General features: G+C 44.1%; 1 protein-coding gene across 34 annotated transcripts in view; it reads right to left on the bottom strand.

The window, feature by feature from the left end:
- Positions 1-22,883, bottom strand: part of dst (dystonin) — a 145,719-nt gene that overhangs the window by 20,272 nt on the left and 102,564 nt on the right. For 29 of the 34 annotated variants that reach the window (XM_070542442.1, XM_070542447.1, XM_070542443.1 and 26 more), the window contains 16 exons: positions 13,704-13,865; positions 13,430-13,600; positions 13,066-13,232; positions 8,905-9,064; positions 8,385-8,711; positions 8,150-8,234; positions 4,620-4,861; positions 4,336-4,542; positions 4,126-4,245; positions 3,915-4,022; positions 3,616-3,834; positions 3,331-3,534; positions 1,048-1,279; positions 745-971; positions 554-676; positions 349-450 (listed from right to left, as the gene is read on the bottom strand). In XM_070542442.1, the coding sequence (XP_070398543.1) occupies positions 349-450; positions 554-676; positions 745-971; positions 1,048-1,279; positions 3,331-3,534; positions 3,616-3,834; positions 3,915-4,022; positions 4,126-4,245; positions 4,336-4,542; positions 4,620-4,861; positions 8,150-8,234; positions 8,385-8,711; positions 8,905-9,064; positions 13,066-13,232; positions 13,430-13,600; positions 13,704-13,865 (2,856 nt within the window). The remainder of the gene's footprint in view (positions 1-348; positions 451-553; positions 677-744; positions 972-1,047; positions 1,280-3,330; positions 3,535-3,615; positions 3,835-3,914; positions 4,023-4,125; positions 4,246-4,335; positions 4,543-4,619; positions 4,862-8,149; positions 8,235-8,384; positions 8,712-8,904; positions 9,065-13,065; positions 13,233-13,429; positions 13,601-13,703; positions 13,866-22,883) is intronic. The other 5 variants (XM_070542457.1, XM_070542462.1, XM_070542470.1 and 2 more) reach the window with 1 other exon arrangement.

Raw genomic sequence — 22,883 nt, 5'->3', positions numbered from 1 at the left:
TACATTTATCTCTTGAGCAAATAAATCACAATTAAAATTATTGTTAATACGTGAATTAACTGTTCTAAAATGCAAAAACAATACATTAAAATAAACGTTTGAACTGTTTCTCAAATTTGAGGTTAATGTATTTGACGCATGATGTTTTTTTTTAAGAGAAAAAGAATAAAGGAGCATGTAAAGCATAGCCACAAGCTAAACGCTCCCAGAGTGACCATGAGGACCAATCTGGTACACCCCCCCCCCCAAATTTTCACCCCCCCGGTGAAAATTTTCCAGGGGCACCACTGTTCATAGCCAAAGCATGTTCTGTTTTCTTTTGTTTTCTTGGAGACATGATCTAGGTACCTGAAGGCCATCTTGAAACAGAACAGCAGCCTGCATAGCCTCCTCCAGTTGCTCTACTCTTTCCTTCCAGGTCTTGTTGAGATTTTCCCACGCTGAAATCACCTGGAAACAAAATTATATCTACAAGTTAGTGACAAAATCTAAACACACAACTGCTCAACAGAGTGCAATTGTAAATAAATGTCTGTTTACGGTAATCTGTTACCTCATCAACACTTTTCTTTATCACAGGTTTATCAGGTTCCCCACAGGCCGCCATAAGCTCTGCACCCTGGTTCTGAACCGCATCAAGCTCTTCCTGCAGCCCATCGATTTCCTCCTTAAATCCCTGTAAATATTAAAATGCTTAGTTTCTGCAAAATGTTTCTTTCAGGAAATTATAGATATTCACTCCACCTCAACAAACTCCTGCTGCTGCTTGACAACAGAAGGGTCGACTCCGGGCTCCTCCAGCTCCCTCAGGAGGTCCTGACTGTCTTTGACAGTGGCGATCAGAGCGCAGTGGTCGCACCAGAACTTGTCGGCCAGATCCATCACATCCAGGAGCTTGGCCTCGCGCTCCTCCAGCAAGGCCTGGATGTCGTTCCACAGGAAAACCATGTGGTCCAGTTTGTCTTGTACCGCTGGAACAGAGAAGAACAAATAGGATCAAATGGTCATTGCAAGAAAAAATGCTTAAAAACAAAATATGTTTCAGACCTTTGGCGGATATGTCCTTGTTGGCACCTTCAGATCGTGCAATCATCTCCTCGCCACGTTGCTTCAGGGTCTCGTAGGAAGGCTGCAGCTTCTCCAAATCCACAGAGACAGCCTTGTTTTCACTAATCTGCTCCTTGATCTTGTCCACTTCCACCGAGATAGACGGAGGCTGACGAAGGCGCTCGGCGATCCGTCCCAAGGACTCCAACATCGGGTCGATCTTGTCATGGAACTTACAGAAGGCAGAAAGAAAAACCTCTGTTATAGATGCTAAATACCAGGTCAGTGTTTAAGTGACTGTGTTTAAAAAAGTTCACTAAGAATTAATAATGTTACTTATAATGATAATACTTTAGCACATAGTGAAAAACTTTACATTTGAGTTCATTGATAGAAAATGTTTTCTGTATGGAAATAATTGTTACTATTCACTTTTAATTAAGGACTTAAATGTTGTCTCCAACTCCCAAAATGTGTTAATTAATTAAGTATATTATTACAAAAATGTTCTATTAATACAAAGTAAACTACATGATTCAAGGCAAAGTATATTTTGTTGTAACTGCTGTACACTGGAATGCAGAATGTTTCAGATGATCAACCATAATAATCTTATGATCCAATCTTCCTGCAGCCTGGAAATCTAAACCAACCGTAGCTGTCACAAAAGATTTAGCCCTGCAGGTCGGTCTAGCCATGCTCCATCGTAGCCTTAGTGGGTCTACCACTGGCTTGGCTAAGTGTAGGTCCGGCCAATCACAGTGGACTATGTTAGTAGAGCGATGTTGGGTGGGCTTAATGCCATTATGGCAAAGCTGCGACGAAGAAATCCTACAAAGAGGGTGTTGGCCCAGGAACGGCGTTGGCATCAACTTTGAACAATTTAGACTTTTTTAGGGCTTTTCTTTGAGGCATGAGCAGACAGACTTAAAGGGACTTTACGGAGTTTAGAATTTTTATGCTCGTGATTGCCCCCTCAGGCCAAAAGCTTAACGGCAGCTTCAATGGTAGGCTCGTGCACGAGGCACGCATGCTGTACGTGCACACTCCTTAACGAAAATAACAGCTGAGACAATCCTTTGTGTGTGTGTGTGTGTGTGTGTGTGTGTGTGTGTGTGTGCGCGTGCGTGCGTGCGTGCGTGTGTGTGTGTGTGTGTGGCCCGGAGGACAGAGGACAGGAGAACACGCAGCTAATTAATTAAATAATTTGGTTCTGTACCTTTCTCTTCAGCACAGCCGACAAAGGTTTAAGATGGGTCAGTCCTCCTGCATGCTCAGATCATTCCTTTCCCTTGCTTGAAAAATTGTTCCAAAATGAAAGTTGAACCCACATCTTTTTTATCTGTGAATTCAATGCCGTTCGGCGAGTCTCAAATAAAAATTTGGGCATCTTACTGTAAAAAAAAATATACCATTGATGTAAAAATTAAACTCTAACTAAACCATATTCAAATCCAGATTCGAACCCACGTCTTCTGCACAAGAGTCCAACGTCTTACTAGGTGAGCTAAAGCACCAGCGACGTCTTTGGTATCTGTAATATTTATATCCTTGATTACAGCTGAAACAACGTTCAAAGAACGGTTCGGAGCGAAAATGGCTATTTTGTTGCTAATTTGCAGGAAAAATCTAGAAGAAAGTAGCTAAGGTCCTCAGAAATGTAGCTAGGTTCATCACTAGGCGTTAGGAACAGTGACAAAGTGGAACTGCCTCTCTCTCTGCTGCTAAAGCTACGGATAGCAAATACTACGGGTGATGCCTGAGAGTGAACGCGCATGAAGCAGCCTGCTCGACCCGAGTAACTTTCTTTTTCTGTGATTTTACAGACAAACAGACAATCACAGTAAAAATGCCAAGGCTCATTCTACAGGACCAGAGCATTGCAGGAGAATGTATGAAGAAGAAATGTATTATTTCTATACATGTTTTGGCTGTCAAACTTCCATAATGCCCCTTTAAGTCCTTTATTTTCTAAAAGAAAGTATTTGCTGCTTCTTCTTCGATGGTGTACGACGGATCGTCCTGTTGACTGACTTTAGTCACTTTGAGAACTTCACATTGTTGGTTCCTCTGATTGGTCAGAGCGCTGTCCAATGGCATGCAAAGACAGTTCGAAAGACAAGCGACGATTTCGCCCCTACATCTAAGCTTTGTCTATGGGCCGTGGCCAGACTATATATTTACAAAAACAGGATTACTCGCCAGACTAATCCTTATGTGCTTCATGGAAGGAATTAAACATCAGAGTTTCTTGTGGTGAGCTAATGACCAGGTGCTGCTCACCTGTGTGGATTTGGAGATCGCTTCATCCAGTGTGGCAGCTCTCTGTTTGACATCGGCCTTGAGTTTGGTGTACAGCTGGTCAGCAGATGTGTACTTCTCTCTGATCGGCGCTCCCTCCGCTGGGCTTAGTTCAACTAGCTGTGGCCCCGTTTTGTTCATCTTGTCGATGTGAGGTTTGTGCTCAGCAATCAGCTCTCGCATTTGCTGGAGAGGACATCAGCCAAGACCTGGTTAAATCTTTCTGTATTTGCGTGAAAAAGTCTACGAGTCATGTTGGCTCCATACCCTGAGCTCCTCTTGCTGCTGCCTGAGAGTTTCATACTCGATGGCGGGTGGGGGGAGCAGGTCGAAGGTGCTTAACGTCTCCTGCAGCCACGGCCACATCTCCTCAAAAGTCTCCCAGAACTGTGTGACGAGAGACTGGGCTCGCTCCAGCTGCAGGCAGCGCTCTGAATTCAGCTGACTGACGACACCATACTTCTCCAAAAGAGCCTGGGTTTTGGTCTGATTTAAAAAGAACAAGAAGAAGCTTAAGCATAAGTGCATTACCCTGATATTTATTAAACGTGCTGAATCTTTTTCACCTTCATAGCTTCTTTCTCCTCTGGGTTTTTGCTGTTCATGATGGCTTTTCCCGTTTTTACGATCTCATCTACAACATCTTTGTGCTTCATGATGTCCATGGAGAAAATCTGTGAAATCAGTGAAGTGAGTTTAGCAGGAAATCACAAAAACAAATGTTTGCTTCATTTTAAACAAAAACCTGCCTGTTTATACAAAGTACCACCGGCTTACCTTCTGTGCTTGGAGCTGAGCGGTCGTTTGCTCCTGCTCCAGTCTAATCTCACCCGCCGACAGCAACTTTCTCTCAGCATGACTCAGCCAGGAGAGTTCAGTGTCTGCAGCCTGCTCAAACTGGAAGAAAACATGAAATAAACAAAAATGTCAATGAAAAGAAGAAACAGATGAAAAAGGGAGTTCATTTCACTAACTCGTGTGGTTTACCTGCTGTGATTTGATGATGTCAGCGTTGATCTGGTCGACACGATGAGTGATGGTGTCGCAGACGGCCCGGTACCGCTCATTATCATCAGTCACAAGCTTATCTAAACTCTCCCGAGTGTGCCAGGGGATCAGGTCCAGGAGTGAGCCACTCAGATCATTCAGCTTGTCCAATGCTAGCTTCTGCTCTTTAGCCTCTTTCAGCAAAACCTGAACAAAATTAATAAAAGAAATGAAAATTAGGTGAACTGCAGTGATGATTAGGGTTAGGGTGGTAAAAGACTTACTTTCTGCCTGTTTTGTGACTGAGTCAGCTGCTCGCCTGCAGGCTCTTGATTAACAAACACTTTGATCTCTGCCTCGGTTTTTTCTAACCAGCAGCTGAGGTCCTCGTGAGTATCCTGCAACTTATTGGACAGGTTCAACACTTGATCCAGGGTCTTCAAAACACCGTCACTCATAGAGTTGATCTCAGCATACTTTGATTTTATTCCATCCAGTTTGCCTTGAATAATGACAACTTCATCATCTAGAAATGGACAATAAAAACATGATGAATAAATTGCGTAGAATTTTGATTTTTACACCCAAAGCAAACCACGTCACTTGATTTATTGGCCTATATCATCCAAAACCCACTTCTTTGAGCTTTTGACCATGCTTTATTGTTATTTCCTTATCAAAAACACCTCCAAAGTGGTTTCTGGCTTCACACATGTATTTTCCTGTCTCGCTGCAGATCCTGTGCAGGTCCATCACCATTTCAGACAGATTACTTGGGGCAGCAGTAGCTCAGGAGGTAGAGAGGGTTGTCCAGTAATCGGAAGGTTGCAGTTTCAAGCAGGCAGAGAACTCTGCTGTTGTGTCCTTGGGCAAGACACTTAACCCACACTGCCTGCTGGTGGTGATCGGAGGGACCGGTGGCACCCATGCTCGGCAGCCCCAGGGCAGCTGTGGCTACATTGCAGCTCATCACCATCAGTGTGTGAATGTGTGTGTGAATGGATGAATGATACATTGTAGTGTAAAGCGCTTTGGAGTCCTCTGTAGAGTAAAACAAAAATGCTAACCGCTAAGCGCTAGCTGAAAGTTTACAATACCGAGTTAGCAATTATAAAGTTGGGTGAATAATGTGGTAAAAACATTCTTGTTTGAAGCTGCAATAACAAATTTGGAAAACTTTTTTCATGCATCTTAACAACGTTCTGACGTAAAACTATAAGTATATTCCAAACATCTATCCATTTTCAGCCGCCTATCTAGGGTCGGGTCACGGGGGCAGTAGCCCAAACCGAGAAGCCTAGACTCCCCTCTCCCCAGCTACTTGGGCCAACTCTTCCGGGGGAATCCCAAGATGTTCCCTGGCCAGCCGAGAGACATAGTCCATCCAGCGTGTCACGGGTCTTCCCTTGGGTCTCCTTCCAGTTGGATGTGCCTGGAAAACCTCACCAGGGAGGTATCCAAGAGGCATCCTGACCAGATGCCCGAGCCACCTCAACTGGCTCCTCTCGATGTGGATGAGCAGCGGGTCTACTCTGAGCCTCTCCCTGATGACTGCGCTTCTGACCCTATCTCTAAGGGAAAGCCCAGCCACCCTGAGGAGAATACTAATTTCGGCCGTTTGTACCCGCGATCTCATTCTTTTGGTCACTACCCAAAGCTCGTGAACATAGGTGAGAGTAGGAATGATTCTTAAACTCCTCTACTTGAAGCAGGACCTCATCCCTGACCTGGAGAAGGCACATAAATATATTGTAGAAATAATGAAAAAATAACGTCATTACACGTTTTTCTCGCATTTATCTAAAAATGTCCGCCAAGAACACGTTTCAGACCAAAAGCAACTACTGGGCTATCCCATTGTCGGTCTTGCTGAATCACTGCACTCCCCCTGGATCCTCCATTCATTATGCACTGGTGTATTTTGCAGTACAGCACCACTGGTGTGAGATGTTCACAGCTCATTACTGTCAGAAAAGGAAAAACAGCCAGTTGCTACCACTTCAACTTTAGGACCAACTACCATTGTCCCAAAAAGAAAAACAACATTTGAAGCCATTGACAGCAAAAGACGTTTGGTCATAGAAAATGACGCGTGGTGTTTAGCACTCTCTAGTTTCCTCTTGCAGCATGGGTTTCTGGTTCCATGTTTGTTTTCAGAAATGTGCTAAAGAAGACAGGAGCACACGGTGGCAGGATTTAGTTTTATTTCCTGATAATTGGACATCTCATCTCTGATTGGTTAACAGCATTGCAACTCTACCACTGACTTTGTTTGCAACGTTAATGTTTTATCTCCAATAATCCCACACGCCTGAAGGAGTTCTGCTGTGTAGTGGAATTGCTAATGCAAAAGGTTAGCTTCTACTAGCTGAGATGTTCTCCATTACCTGAAGTAAGCCAAGTTAGGTGAGTCCATGAATGGTAATTTTCAATTATCTGAAATCTAACGAGTGTTACCGTGTCTTTTTTCTATGGAGGCCTGATGCACGAAATAGGGGTAGAAAACCATTTTCATGTTTAGGCCTGAAATGTATGTGCCTTTTCACTTTGTGTTGATGCAGGCAGCAGGCTGTGTCTTTGTTCACATATTTGCTGCTGCACTGTGCAAAATACTAGAGTGTACTATTAGGGGGACAATAGAAAACACGGATACAATCAAAACAAGCATGGCATCAATAGAAGAGATCAGTAACTGGTTACTTTTGCAATCACTGCAGAAAAAAAAGACAGCAGCAATTTCACAGATATTATGAAAGACCTCTAAACCAAAGACGAAGTGACCACGGTGTGTGTGTCTAGTTCGTTTTGTCAACTCCACCTACTGGTCTCTTGTATATTGCAGTGTGTAAAGGCATTGTGTTAATTTCAAAGGACGCGCGCACAAACTATGCTTCAAATTTAGCCTAGTGAACTAGACCAAGTTCTTGCTTTGCAAAGTTTGGTCTAGGCATGCTCCACTGGAACCTCTGCAGCCCCAACAGCATTCTGGCTGGCCAATCACAGCTCTCTAAAGGGGTTTCAAACACATAAAGAGCTGTGATTGGTCCATAATGGTGGGCCAATCATAGTGCTCTATCTGCTTAGTGAACAAATCACAGAGCTTTATCCGCTTTGTGGGCCAATCAGGGCACTCTATATGCCTGGTGGGTGGGATGACGCAACAGAATGAAACAAGAGTATGTCACATTCATTGTCCAGTAGCATGTGGAGATCATTTCAAAGACAACGGTAGAACCCGCCCCACAACCGAGAGCCGTCAATGGAACGTTGCCAGACTAAATAATACATTTATTTAGTCTGGCTTGCCAGGCTACTTCAAATTAGGATTGGGCAATAAATCGAAGATTTATCGTTATCGAAATTTCTGACTCTTACCGAGAAAAATTTCCCCATGTCAATAAATTTGATAATAAAGAAATTAAAAGATGTGGGTAGGTAGGCAAAGTTCATGTCCCTTCAAGAACCTGTACCATCTTGAGTCCTGTAAAAGTGGGACTCAACGCAATAATGTGACAACCCCATCTAGTGGACAAACTTTGTTTCCGCGCATACCTGTAGTTATCGCCCATTTATCGTTATCGAGGTGAAATCCTCTATATATCGTGATTTTAGGCCATATCGCCCAGCCCTACTTGAAATTAACACAAGGCTGCCATTTTAAACGTGTACTCGTCGTTAAACAGCAAGTGTATACCAGGCCTAAGTCTGCATGCTAAACTCAAAGTTACTGTTCTTATTTCAAAATGAACAAGTCCAAAACAGTTTCTCAGCGAACTTGGTCGTTCAGAAAACAAACAAACAACAAAAACCATACCTGTTGTTTGTTTCAACAGCTCCATCCCATTAGAGATGGCTCGGTCAACATTCTTCTTCCTCACCTCAATATCACTTTGCAACATCTGAAAAGTAAAGTCTTCGGAAGTCAGTGAAATGTTTAAGATGTGCTCCAGTGTCAAAGAGCAGATCAGGAGAAAAGACTTAACAATGAATGATGCTACTATTTCTAATAAACAATAATAATAACGGTTGGCCTGTAGAGGAGTGTGTACCCGCTGCTCTGCCAGCTGCTTTTCTAGAACATCTGTTTTGTAGTCGTCCACAGACACTTGACTCAGCCTGGAGTGCACCTCGCTGAGCCAGTTCAAGAGGGCCACCTCGTCCTCTCCAAACAGCTGGGCGTTTGCCAGCGCCTGCTGCAGCAGGTCAGCTTTCCTCCTACATCGCTCCTGCAGCTCTATGTAACTGGTCTGAGTGGTGTCCAGTCTGGATTGAACAAACACTTTGTCTTCCACCGAGCTCACCATTTTGAGCATTTGGCCCAGACTGACGGCCTGAAACAGGTCTTTACTCTGGTTTAGAATCTCCTCCTCTAAGGCCTGACCCCGTGGAATGGAAACATGGACAAAAAAATGGAAAACACACATAAAACAAAAAATACATGGAAATTAAATTAAACCAAAAGGAAAACTAAATGAAGGACACAAGTTTACCCAAAATCAATGGATAATTTGTGATGTAAAATAAAAAGGATGTGAAAGCACGAGGGACTCGTGTACAAACACAGATAACCTTGTGCTGAGAGATCTGATCCTCCAACTTGGACGTCTCGGTGCCGATTGGCTCGGAGTTGGACAGATGTTTCTCTGTGGCTGTAAGCCATTCGCTCAGTGGTTCCAGAGTCTCATGAAACTGTTGAGTGACCACTAAGATGCTCTCCAGTTGCTTGTGCCTGAAACATGTAAAAACATATACACTGACTGGCCACTTTATTAGGGTAACACAAATTACTAATCAGTCAATCACATGGTGATAACTCAATGCATTTAGGCATGTTGGCATGGTCAAGATGATCCGCTGCAGTTCAAACTCAGCTTCAGAATAAGGAAGAAAGGTGATTTAAGTGACTTTGAATGGGGAATGGTTGTTGATGCCAGACAGGCTGGTCTTAGTATTTCAGAAACTGCTGATCTTCTGGGATTGCCACGCATAACTATCTCTAGGGTTTACAGAGTGTGGTCTGAAAAAGGGAAAACATCCAGCGAGCGGTAGTTCTGTGGGCGAAAATGCCTTGCTGATGCCAGAGGTCAGAGGAGAATGTCCAGACTGGTTTTACCTGATAGAAAGGCAACAGTAACTCAAACAACCACTTGTTAAAGTCCCATAGTTGTCACACACACTGGTGGTGTATGGTGAAAATTGTCCTCCACATGCCCATGGGGAGTGGTGAGCTGCAGACATGGCAGCACTGGGGAACTATTTGGTGGTTTAACCCCCTAATCCAACCCCTTAAAGCTGAGTGTCAAGCAGGGAGGCATTGGGTCCCATTTTTAAAGACATTGGTATGACCCAACTGGGACTTCAAGCCCCAATCTCCCAGTCTCAGGGCGGACACTCTACCACTAGGCTACTGAGCTGGTCAAACAACTGTTACAACCAAGGTATGCAGAAGAGCATCTCTGAATGCACAACTCATCGAACCTTGAGAGAGATGGAATACAGCAGCAGAAGGCCACACCTAGAGCTGCTCCTGTCAGCTAAGAACAGGAAACTGAGGCTACAATTCACACAGGCTCACCTAAATTGGAGAAATGTTGCCTGGTCTGATGAGCCTCAATTTCTGCTAAAACATCTGGATGAAAGGGTCAGAATTTGGCATCAACAGCATGAAAGCATGGATCCATCTTGCCTTGTATCAACGGTTCAGGCTGGTGGTGGTGGTATTATGGTATAGGGAACATTTTCTTGGCACACTTTGGACTCTTTAGAACTAATTGATCATTGTTGCAACGCCATACCCTACAGTACCTGAGTATCGTTGCTGACCATTGTAGCGTCATGAATGTCCTGTTTATGACCTAAAGGCAAGCCCCCACAATGCGGCTCAAATTGAGGCCAACCCGGAAGTACCAAAAATTGCAGTTCCACCCTCATCCGCTGGGGGCTGGTGTCAGAAGCGAGCAAATCCTCATTGACTCCCATGTTAAAAATACCAATTTCACAGCAGAAATAAACATGTTTACAGCCTGGTTCCAAAACATGTTTTTGGTTTAAATGATCTAGTTTACACTCATGACAACTCTGAGGGGGGTGAATTTTTTTCTCACTCTTCTGTTTAAGTGTATGAAAAGCCTAAAATTCTGTATAATTAATGAGCATCAGGCCCACGTGACCACAGAGCTAGCTCCGGGGAAAGGCCTCAGTAGAGCCTCGGTCTGGCTTGGAAACTGTTCCGGGATTTTGAGTCTCTGTGTTTGTGCGTTCTTTTTGGATCTTTTTTTTTTGTGCAATTGTTGGACAAAATGACTTGCTGTGGCATTAATTGCACTAATAGAGCGTCCAAGGAGTCTCCACTTCATTTTTCTCGATAAGTAAAATTATATTTATGTATTTTAGGTCACTGCCGAGCTGAGCTTAGATGTTAACATGTACCGTTTAACCATGAAATTTAAATGCATTTAACATAATGCTGCACTTTAGAAAATGGGTTGGAACATAACATGTTGGTGGAGCTGGGTTCCGACTATCGGCTTGTGGAGCTCTCAGGAGACCGATGTTTTCCACCCGTTTCTCCCCTCCCCGCAGCTCGGCGCATCTCTGTCTGATCGCGGCTTCTGTCTGCTGCACGGCTGCCGGCTTTCAGCAGCTTTCAGGAGACCTCTGTGTTCCACCCGGTTTTACCCAGCGGTCAGCCCAGCTTATCTCTGACTCAGAAGCTCTGGTGTTGTGCACAGTTAACTCCGGTTGTAGCTAGGTTGCTACCTCTGTTAGCTTAGCTCCCACCTCCGTGTTAGCTTTGGGTTAGCTTCAGGTTAGCTTGTAGCTAGTTCGACCGGGTGTCGTCAGTTGATCCCAGCCTTACAGCCCCACCCTCAGCTCCACCTCTCTTCCCTTTTGTGGAATTGTCTGGGCTTGACGGAACCTGTGACACGGTCAAAATGGCGGTGGTGGCCACCTCCCATTTAGCCTCAAAAACGTGTTATTGGAGTCTATGGAAATGAATTGTCCAGTCGATGCCTAAAGGTCATGATCTGCTGCGTCTGCTCGAGCAGAGACATAAAGTCACTGACAGCCTAATCTACATGAGATAGTGGCCAAGGTCTTTCATGCACTCTGCTCACTGAACTGCTTCACCTTTGTTACCAAGACGAAGACTAAGAACTATTTTGATAAATACATAATCAACAACTTTGTTAATTACCAATAATAATGTGAGCCCAATGTTCAATCATTCTGTGAAATGACAATGTTATTACTTGATATTATAATCCTGTGATCAGTAGTATTTTACAAGTTATTATAATCTTGGACATTTGCACTAAACACTAATGACACGTAATGCTAAAGCCACACGACGCATTTCCTTTTGTCTGACCCAATCAGAACCTTCGTTTCTGACTATGCGTGGTTATCCGTGGTGTTTGTATTAACCCTCTTTTTGCATGTCAAATTCTGATTCGCCAGTAAACCAAAATATGACAATTATAAAAACTATCCCACACCACCTTTTTAGTTCAAGCGTTCTAGAGAAGTCTCAGACAGGCCATCCGGACTTCCTCTTCAGCCAAAAAGAACCTCGACAAGCTGGATAAAATCTGTTGCAAGTTACACCTGACCGCAACGGTTCCTTCAGAATAAAAGCTGAACCTCATGACCCCTTCAAGGTCTCGGAGACGCCAGTGATAATCTGTCGTGACTTGGAAGCATTCCAAGACTAGTTTGGTCGGCACAGCCGCTTTTCTACTGGCTTCGGTACCGAGGAGGGTCTACGAGGACCTCGGCATTCTGGATCTGACGGAGGCTTCCCCTGGGTATGTAGACCGACAGATGGCGTTTCATGTGTTATAAATATCCTACTAAAGTTTAGAGCGAAACATTCACTCCCACTCAGAACTACTGGTTCTCCGGATCCGCTGGTTCTGAATAACGTTCCACACACACACACCATCATCATTCATTTCACGTCTCACTCCACCTTAATTCCATCAGTACACAGAGTGTTTAAGTTAGTCTTGTTTAAATTGTGTAGAAATAAATTTCTTAACTATTTTAAACCTGACTCTCTCTCTTTCCTTGAAGTTAATACGAAGTGTCGCTTAATCCCTGCAATAAAAAGTTTCGATCTTCTGGTTAAAATAGTCAAAGATCCATCAGATTGATATTTCATATTTCTATGGAATCTCACATTTTATGGTTCATAAGTACGATGTAAACGACCCATTCTTTACACCATGTCCATCCCTTTATGACCACTGTATACCCATCTTCTGATGGCTACTTCCAGCAGGATAATGCGCCATGTCATAAAGCTCAAATCATCTCAGACTGGTCTCTTGAACATGCCATTGAGTTCACTGTACTCAAATGGCCTCCAAATTCATCAGATCTCAACATATAGTGTACCTTTGGGATGTGGTGCAACTGCATGATGCTATCATGTCAATATGGACTAAAATCTCTGAGGAATGTTTCCTTGTTGAATCCATGCCATGAAGGATTAAGGCAGTTCTGAAGGCAAAAGGGAGTCCAACCTGGTACTAGCAAGGTGTACTCAATAAAGTGGCGAGTGAGTGTAAATGAAGAAGGAATAAAAGGGTGTACAGCAATCCGTTTTAACTGGAATTAAGTTGAATGAGATCAGAAAGAATTGAATGTTTAAAGAAGTTGGATAATTTTAGAAAGTTTTAAACTTTCCCAAATGAAATCAGAAACACAAACACCATCTCCACAGACCTGTTTTCAGCTTTCTTGAGCAGAGCATCCCACCTCTGCCCTAGGCATTCAATCTCTTTTGCAACCTTTTCCTTATCCACTAATTCTGCCAGTTCCGAAACCTTCCCTCCCTCGCTCTTCATCAGCTCCACGGTCGGCTTTCGGTCATCCAGCAGCCTCTGTAGGAGCTGTCAAAAGCAGACAAAGCACGAGAGTTATTGAGCTTTGTTTCATGGAAAAACGGTCAATCTTGTAACCTCCAAATAAATAAAGAGCTTTATGTGACATGCTCATGGTCAACAATGGATGTCAGTTAAATAAGATGAATGACAAACTAAATGTTTGTGTTTTTAAAAAGATTCGGTTCATTGTGATGAAGACTTACTTTCTGTTCTTGTATCTGTGCCTTCACCACTTTAAACTCAGCAGAGGGAGGTTTCTGATTGGCTACAAGCTCCTCTGTATCAGTTAACCAGCTGAGGAGGGACTCCAGAGCATCCTGAAACCTCCCACAATGCAACAGGGCTTTGTGCAGCTGTGCTGAACGCTCCGCAATCTGCAGACCACAGTTACAGAGTGTATCACACCAAATCAAGCAATAAAAGGAGATTTTAATAGAATAAAGTAAATGTAAATATGAATTTAAACCTGATTTTTACCTTTTTATTTAAAGTATTCCACTCTGAGTTGATGACGTCGAGGTCATCTTCAAGTTTTTTGGTGCTGGTTCCTTTAGCAGCGTTCTGGATCAGGCCCTGCCCGAGCGAGTTGATGTCATGAAACTGGGTCTGCAATGGATCGATGTCTTCTTTTTGGAATGTCTGAAAACAAAACAAAATTAAAAAATTATACCATTTAAATGTCACAATGAAATCATTTATACTAGACTTAATCAAGGTTAAAGTAGGCCTACACTGGTTATTTCAATACATTTGATGTGGTCTCTGAGTCTGAATGAATGCCTTGTAAATCCGTCTCTGGGGAAAAAAAAAAGCTACTTCTGTTTCAGGACCCTGAAGTTAGACGAAGGAGTGTGTGTGTGTGTGTGAGGGGGGGGGGGGGGGGGGGGGCAGAAAACAGCAAATTTTTGACTCTTAGACCCGATCCCAGCCCTCGCACTTCCACATTTGCCTCCTTCGTCTCCTGGGGAGTGTTGCAAAGCAATTCCCCACCATGACAACAGAGGGCGTAGCGCTGTTCTGTGGTATCCTGTCATGTATCCGGTCCAAGATGGTGTGTTTCTATTGTGTTTTTTGTATATAAGAGACTTTTTAACACAGGCAAATTTGTCTCTCATTCTCTTCCACCTCTTCATGTGCTTGCCACCTCTAAACCCACGTTTCCTGTTATTTCCGCCCACAAATAAAATGCTTGCTGCGTAACTTTTCACTCCTCCAGTCACGGGAGAATTAAACGTTCAAATTTTTAGAGTTTTTTCGCGAGGTATTCTTCAAGCTTCTCCGTGTTTGCCGCTAGTTATCCTCGGCTCTCTTTATGTTTTTGAGGGCGAAATGGCGGCGGTGTAGATGACAGCGGTGCCCTGACCAATCACAAGCTTGCGTTCTCCGTCTCGACGGATGGATGTTTAGAAAAGAGAGCTTGACTCCGTCCGTCCTTGCGGGGCTCTCCAGCAGGCCCGCGAGGACGAATAATGGCATTGCGTGTCTCCGCACTGACGCAGACGGAGAAGCATGAATCAGCCTTTACTGTGTACCTCGTCTAAGTGCACTTCACAAAAGGGCGCAGTGCAGGTATTAGGATTGGGCCTCACTCATCATTTTTCATAATGTTCAATCATCTGGTCTCTGATTGGCTAACAGCAGCAAGACTCTTCCATTGCCTTCATTCAATCTGCAAGGTTGATTTTTTTTATCTCCACAAATAACACAATCCTGAACAAGTTCCGTCTTGTTGTGCAGCTGCTAATTCTAATGGTTAGCTTCTACTAGCCAAGATGTGCTCTGCTCTCTCCCGGCAGCAAAAATCATCTCTACCTTCCCCGTCGCAAGCCTAGATCGGTAAGTCTATGAGTACTAATTTATAGTGTGACGTAGATCTGCGTGGCTTTCCGACCCGCACATTTCCCCATCAATGTCTTTTCGGCGGCTTTAACAGGAAACGGGGTGGAAGACTATTTTCACATTCAGCCTGCTTGTGAAACTCAGCATGACCTATGGTAATTCTAAAAGAACAAGCATGCTACATTTCTCAGTGAACCTCACTTTCAAACCTAAAAGTGGTGCGTTCTTGTACTCCCCACTAGAAGCTGCTGACTATCTGACTGACTCACTAAAACCCAGCCATGACAGACTTCCAGGCTGAGATGAATCTAATTTCCCCATCACATAATCAGATATGTAAGAATCCAGTATCCAGGAAAAGAACCATGTAAAGAGATTTATCAACCGCGGTAACATGTGCTGGAACAGCTCATAAAAGAAAACAGAGAATTGAAAGGTGAAGCTATTTTGGGGCACCTGTGAGGAGAAATACCCCACGGGGTCAATTTCGGGGCACGCAGCAATGGCATTCAGTAAAGCCTCGATCTCATGCTCCCCTGCGTGCTGGAATGTGTGTAAACTTTTAGGGAGACAGGCCTCCAGCGACTGCAGGAACTCCTCCAGCTCTTCCATGTTGTAGTCAGACACTCCTTGTTGCATAGTATGTGGATTTGATTGCTTGCAGCCTTCTGAGGGTAGAGGTCCAGAGTTTCTGTACATCTCAGGTTGCGTCACCACCACACTAACCAGCTCACAGTCATCCTGAGAGGAGCCGTCTTCAAGCAGCTCAGCTGTGGATAGCTCATCGTAGTCCATTAACGTCCGGGAACGGCAGCCAGTACTGTTGTTTTGATTTCTGGAGGTTGACCCTGAAGATGACCTCCCTGTGGAGAGTTTATACCCCCCATTGCTCAGAGTATCCTTTTCATTAAACTTCACCACACAAGATTCTTTCAGTCGTGGCTCCTGAATCAGGCTGCTACTGTGGTAAAGAGATCGGTTGGCTTTTGAATGGGAGGACGGAAACTCCTCCTGTCCTGAGCTGAGCGAACGTCCGGTTTTCAGGTCTCCGGATTTATGCATCGCCTCTGAGGACGAGAAACTCCTTTTACCAGGGCCCGATCTTTTGTGGGACCTGTGTGCTTGTCGTTCCCTCTCCACAGAGGGACTGTACAGACCCGAATCCTCCTCCGAAGTGAGTGAGCTGGTCGTACTCTGTTCTGTCCTGCCGTTCAAAGCCGGTCTCTCTACAGACAAAGTCCCGCTGCGGCTGGCATACTCGCCGAGATTATTGGGTGCAAAATTCCTCCATGACCTACGGTGATAAGGATGCTCCTTCTTCTCTCCTCCCTGAAGACGTGACTTTGGCAGAACCGTGTCGCTCATCATGTTCCCGTTGAGTTTGAGTCCATCAAAGACTGCACGCTCATCCAGCATGGCAGGTTTTCTGGTACGGAGTTCGAAAGAACTAGAAGCTGAGAGGCCTCCGTTTCCACACAGGCTGCTGAAGTCTAAGGTGCGATGCGTGTAGGGTAAGGTGCCCGCAAAGCGTTGGGAAGACAGGCTGCCCTTAGATCCTGAGTCGATCTGCTCATTGAGTCGTACAGTGTCATAAATTGATCTCTGGGGGACGTAGCAGTCATCGATGTTCATGTCCTCCTCCTCCTCCCCCTTCCCAACACAGGAAGGGTTTTGTCTGAGACAATCTGGTCTGCTCAGCGGTTTGCCCATGATGAAACGGCCGTCAAAGCTCACCACCAGAATAAAAACAAATGGTAAAGATGCATTGAAGTCCTTAGAGATCCAGCACGAGTTGGTTTAGTGCAAAATGCTATTGGTCAACTTAAATGAGCAGTAACGTTGTGCTAAATAATGTTTCTGCTGTCTTGAATGAGACATTAACAAACAAATACAATGCATTTCCTCATATTAAAAAAATAAATGTAACAATCGCTTGTAGGTAAATAGTTCATTAGGAAAACATCCAACCATGTTTCTAAAAATAAGTTCTCCAAATTAGGGATTAAAGTCCTGTCTTTCAGAAGAGTCACCTCTTCCAGAATCCTCTCCAGGCTTTTCCCGAAATATAAATCCTTTTCCTTTTGTAAAAGTGCTCCTTTGTCCTCATGAATCCTCATGAAAGTCTTAAAACTATCCGCACACAAATCCAGCAGAGTCTAGTGAAGAACGCAGGCAGCTCTGAGGGGAGCTGGTACTCTTAGATAAACAAAAAAAAAAAAAAAAAAAAACAGGCTGCCCTTCCTCTCGCATCGCTCTCCTCGCACTGACAGATGCCCTCCTGGCAGAAGGTTTAAAGCCCCGCCCCCTGCTCATTATTCAGACAACATCTGCCACAACTCCATTTGTGCTCAGAGCTGCTCCGGCACCAGTTGATTGGTGGACACATGACCCTTTTCTAATTCTCTCCCATTTCTCTTCGACCCGTGTGACTTCACGTCTAAGCCACCCTGTGCATCCTGACAGTCACTCACTCTCCTTCGTTTTCAGCAACTAAGGGAATGGATGGGGAGGGGAAGCAGTGAGCGCACACACACAACCACACATACAAGCACACGCACGCATGCACACACACACACAAAAGACCAGCAGGCAGCCGCAGCCCTCGATGATGACATCACAATGTGCTGAAACAGATACACGTTTTTCCTTTTTTCTCTCGTTGCTCTCCAGGTTCTTTTGTGAACAGTCGCCGAGGACCCTGCAGATATTCCTAATTACCATGGAATGCTGAGGGAGGCACAAGTCTCAGGTAATTTAACACCAACAACTCTGCCAAGTGCACTGTGGGCTTTTAAAGCCCAGTGATGAGAACAAATGATGACAGGACTTTATTTCCCTGATTTTAAAGGCTTGACTAGAAGTTCATCAGTGTTTTTGATCAGCTTTGCAAACATAAATAAGAAGGCTGCTGGCAAATCAAAACCACTAATTTAATGCAGTTCAATACATTTAAGGGACCATTGATGTCACACTTGTAAGTTTTATTTAGGCCGGTTACAAAAAAATCTTTGTTTCTAATAAAGAAATACTATTTTGGGGACATAATCACTCATCTTTATCCTTTTAAAACATCCAATTTAGGAATCAATGAACCCTAACCCTTAACAAAAGCAGAAAAATAAATCCATCCAGACTGAGAAAAGCAAATTTATCAGTCATTATTAATCTTTTAATTTAATCTTCTCGTTTTATCAGTTTAAACAGTCTTGTTCACATGGTTACCAAAACACAGCAGTGCTTGTTGCTGTGTGCATCAGTTAATAAGAGATAAGGACAACATTTCATCATAGATTTTTAAAACCCAACGTAGCCTGTGTTTGAAGCCAGGACTCTTAAGTGAAATCAAAAAACTGCTTCATAAAACTGTTTTGTAAAACACGATTTGGCCTAATTGTTCTCAGCACCTCCAAATCCGAGGCCATCGTTCTCGACTGGAAAAGGGTGGACTGCCGAATCCGGGTCGAGAGAGGGGTCCTGAATCAAGTGGAGGAGTTTAAGTATCTTGGGGTCTTGTTCAAGAGGGAGGGAAGAAGGGAGCGGAAGAGGCGGATTGGGGCAGCATCTGTAGTGATGCGGACGCTGAACCGTCTGTCGTGGTGTGAAGCAGGAGCTGAGCCAGTAGGGAAGGCTCTCGATTTACTGGTCGATCTCTGTCCCAGCCTGGTCATGAGCTTTGGGTAAGGATCGTGGATACAAGCGACCGGAATGACTTTCTTCCGGAGGGTGGCCGGGCTCAGCCATACTTCGAGTAGAGCCGCTGCTCCTCCGCATCGTGAGGATCCAGCTGAGGTGGTTTGGGCATCTTGGCAGGCTGTCGCCTGGAGACCTTCCTGGGGTAGTGTTTCGAGCATGCCCAGCCAGCAGGGGGCCCCTGGGTCGACCCAGGACACGTTGGAGCAAGTATGTCTACAATCTGGCACGGGAACACCTTGGTGTCCTGCCGGAAAAGCTGGTGGAGGTGGCTGGGGAGATGGCAGTCTGAGAGATGCTACTCAAGATGCTACCCCCCACGACTCAGATAGGCGGAGGAAAACGAACAAACAAACTAATTGTTCTCTACCAAGTAAGGTGTTTAAAAGTGAAGTCAGATGATCACACAGTTTTCAAGAGAAAAAATTTAATTCTGTATCACAAAACATTTAATTTGACTGAGATTGAGTGGAAAATTACATACAGTGGGGCAAAAAAGTATTTAGTCAGCCACCGATTGTGCAAGTTCTCCCACTTAAAATGATGACAGAGGTCAGTAATTTACATCATAGGTACACTTCAACTGTGAGAGACAGAATGTGAAAAAAAATCCATGAATTCACATGGCAGGATTTGTAAAGAATTTATTTGTAAATCAGGGTGGAAAATAAGTATTTGGTCAATAACAAAAATTCAACTCAATAATTTGTAACATAACCTTTGTTGGATATAACAGAGGTCAAACGATTACTATAGGTCTTTACCAGGTTTGCACGCACAGTAGCTGGTATTTTGGCCCATTCCTCCATGCAGATCTTCTCAAGAGAAGTGATGTTTTGGGGCTGTCGCAGAGCAACACAGACTTTCAACTCCCTCCACAGATTTTCTATAGGGTTGAGGTCTGGAGACTGGCTAGGCCACTCCAGGACCATCACCTGCTACTGGAGAGGCTGAGAGACGGGTAAGCCTATCAGGATCTGCTCTGGAGTGGTTCTCCTCTTATCTCTCTGAGCGCTCCTTTTCTGTGGGCGCCTCCAAGTTTAGGTCCTCCACCACCTCTCTTACCCATGGTGTCCCACAAGGTTCTGTGCTGGGGACTTTACTCTTCCTCCTCTATCTGCTTCCTCTTCAGCACATCCTGAGCTCCTTCAAAGGAATCTCTTACCATCTTTATGCAGATGACATCCAACTGTACATCTCCTTTAAGCCCCATGAGATGTCTAAGCTGCAGCTGTTACACACCTGCTTAGACTCTATCAAACCTGGATGGCTGGGAGATTTCTACAGCTGAATGAAGATAAGACTGAGATCCTCATCTGTGCCCCAGACAAGCTGGTTCCCAAAGTCAGAGACTCTTGGTCAGCTTGCTTCCCACACCAAACCTTTCGTCAGGAATCTTGGCATGACCTTTGACCCAGCTCTCACCCTGGATTCTCATGTCAGTTCTCTTGTTCACTCTTCCTTCTTCCATCTCAGGAACATTGCTAAGCTGAGTCCCATTCTGTCCTGCTCTGAACTTGAGACAGTTATCCACACTTTCATCTCTTCACGCTTAGACTACTGTAACTCTCTTTTCACGTGTCTGAGCAGAGCCTCCCTGAACCGTCTACAGGTGGTTCAGAATGCCTGTGCTCGGCTTCTGACCAAGTCCTCCAAATACACCCACATCACCCCACTTCTCCTCCAGCTTCACTGGCTGCCAGTCAACTTCAGGGTTCATTTCAAGATCCTGGTTCTGGTCTATAGGGCCTTACATGGACAAGCACCATCTTACATTGGTGATCTTCTTAGTCCCTACACCCCCAGCAGATCCCTGAGGTCCAGTGATCAAAGCCTACTGGTTGTGCAACGCACCAGGCTAAAGACCAAAGGTGACAGATCATTTGCTGCTGTGGCCCCCAGACTCTGGAACTCTCTCCCCCTGAGCCTGAGATCAGTGGACTCAGTGGTCTCCTTCAAAAAGCAGCTGAAGACTCACTTGTTCAAGCTGGCTTTTGTATGACCTTCTTCACCACTCTCTCTTTATTCTGCTCTCCCCACCTATTCCACCTTCCTCAGGATCCACTGGTTTCCCTCTTTCCTATTCACTCTCTCTCTTTCTTAACATTTTTTCTTTTAAATCGCAATTGCTTATTCTTGCTCATTTTAAATATATTTTGAAACAGAGCCCCAGATCGAGGGAGATTATCAGTGGTCTTGTATGTCTTCCATTTTCTGATAATTGCTCCCACAGTTGATTTTTTCACACCAAGCTGCTTGCCTTTTGTAGATTCACTCTTCCCAGTCTGGTGCAAGTCTACACTTCTTTTCCTGGTGTCCTTCGAAAGCTCTTTGGTCTTGGCCATAGTGGAGTTTGGAGTCTGACTGTTTGAGGCTGTGGACAGGTGTCTTTTATACAGATAATGAGTTCAAACAGGTGCCATTAATACAGGTAACGAGTGGAGGACAGAAAAGCTCCTTAAAGAAGACGTTACAGGTCTGTGAGAGCCAGAGATTTTCCTTGTTTGAAGTGACCAAATACTTATTTTCCACCCTGATTTACAAATAAATTCTTTACAAATCCTGCCATGTGAATTCATGGATTTTTTTCACATTCTGTCTCTCACAGTTGAAGTGTACCTATGATGTAAATTACTGACCTCTGTCATCATTTTAAGTGGGAGAACTTGCACAATCGGTGGCTGACTAAATACTTTTTTGCCCCACTGTAATCACCTGTGAGTAAGATGATGTATGCAATATCTGCTGAAACTGGCCCATAAGAGGATCAGGTTACACTTAAAGGAGAACGTGCCCTTATGAAACACAGAAGCAGCAGTACAAATGTCCTATAGTGGTGAATGCTTTATCATCATCAATGAACAGGAATAGTTATGATTAAGAGAACAGGAATTCTTTGAGAAGAGCAGGAGAACCTGATGTAATGTCTGAGCACAAAGAGAAAAGAAACACACACAATCCCCCGCAGTGTTGCGTCACTGAAACGGACCTTTAAGGAACAAATGAGAACATCTACTACTCTGTAAAAGTTAGAAACTACCCTCTATTTGCCTCCACAGATTCAGACCTTTTGCATTATTTTTAAAGGTGTGGTAAACTCATTTAAACTCATTTAATCAATACATTTGCGGTAGTTTCTGGTAGGAATGAATGCCTTGAAAGCCGTACTCGGGGTAAAGAACGCACAGAAACGCTTGCATCGGCATGAACAAGCCTGTCACATCAAAGGAGGGCTTAACACGACAGGATTTGGAGTCTTATTTCCTGATATTTGGACATCTTCCCCCGGATTGGATAACAGCAACGCGACTCTACATCCGACTCTTTTGCGACATGGATGTTTATCTCCACAAATTACACAAGCCTGGAGGAGTTCTGCTGTGTGGTTGAGTTGCTAATGCTAACAGTTAACTTCTGCTAGCTGAGACGTTCTCTGCTGTTTCTGGACACTAAAACAGCAACAGCCTTCCTCGTCGTGAGTCAAGATGGATGAGCCCAAGAAAGTGACAGTTCAAATCCTAGACTTTCACCATCTATTTTCTATCAGAAGTAGATAGGTGTAGGAGACTATTTTTGTGCTCCGCCTGCATGAAAAAGTCAACAAAAATAATCATTAAAACATGTTTTTAACAGTGAACAGTTCATTGATTTGGATTAATAATTATTCAGCCTGTTTTGGAGATGCTTAAACATCTGCCCACTTTTTAGCATTTATGCTTGACTGCATTGTTCTATAGAAGCTTTAAAAAATCACTAAAGTGAACTAGTGTAGGACAAAAAAATAAATGAACTGACATGCCTAATCCGAAAATGAAAGTTGGCTAATAACTTTTGCACAGAAACATACATGCACGGTGACCTTCAGGTGCCTGGGAGACATAAAACTGTAAAGTCACTTTCAAAACTCATCCTAAAATGGCAACAGAGCACACGAGAGACCAATCAACACGCTGTCTTCACACTTAATCTTCACACTGGGTCACCAACAGTAAAGCACGGTTTGACCAAGTCATGTTTTCACAAATACTTGCATGAATTTTTACATTTGAACAGTGTTTGCTAAAATCCACTTATGTCAGATGTCATAACAAAGAGGACGTCCCACACGCAGCTGAGGCCATTTGTTTC

Source organism: Nothobranchius furzeri, chromosome 12 (genome assembly GCF_043380555.1).
Source record: "Nothobranchius furzeri strain GRZ-AD chromosome 12, NfurGRZ-RIMD1, whole genome shotgun sequence".
Lineage (NCBI taxonomy): Eukaryota > Metazoa > Chordata > Actinopteri > Cyprinodontiformes > Nothobranchiidae > Nothobranchius > Nothobranchius furzeri.
This window is presented reverse-complemented; position numbering and strand designations above follow the sequence as displayed.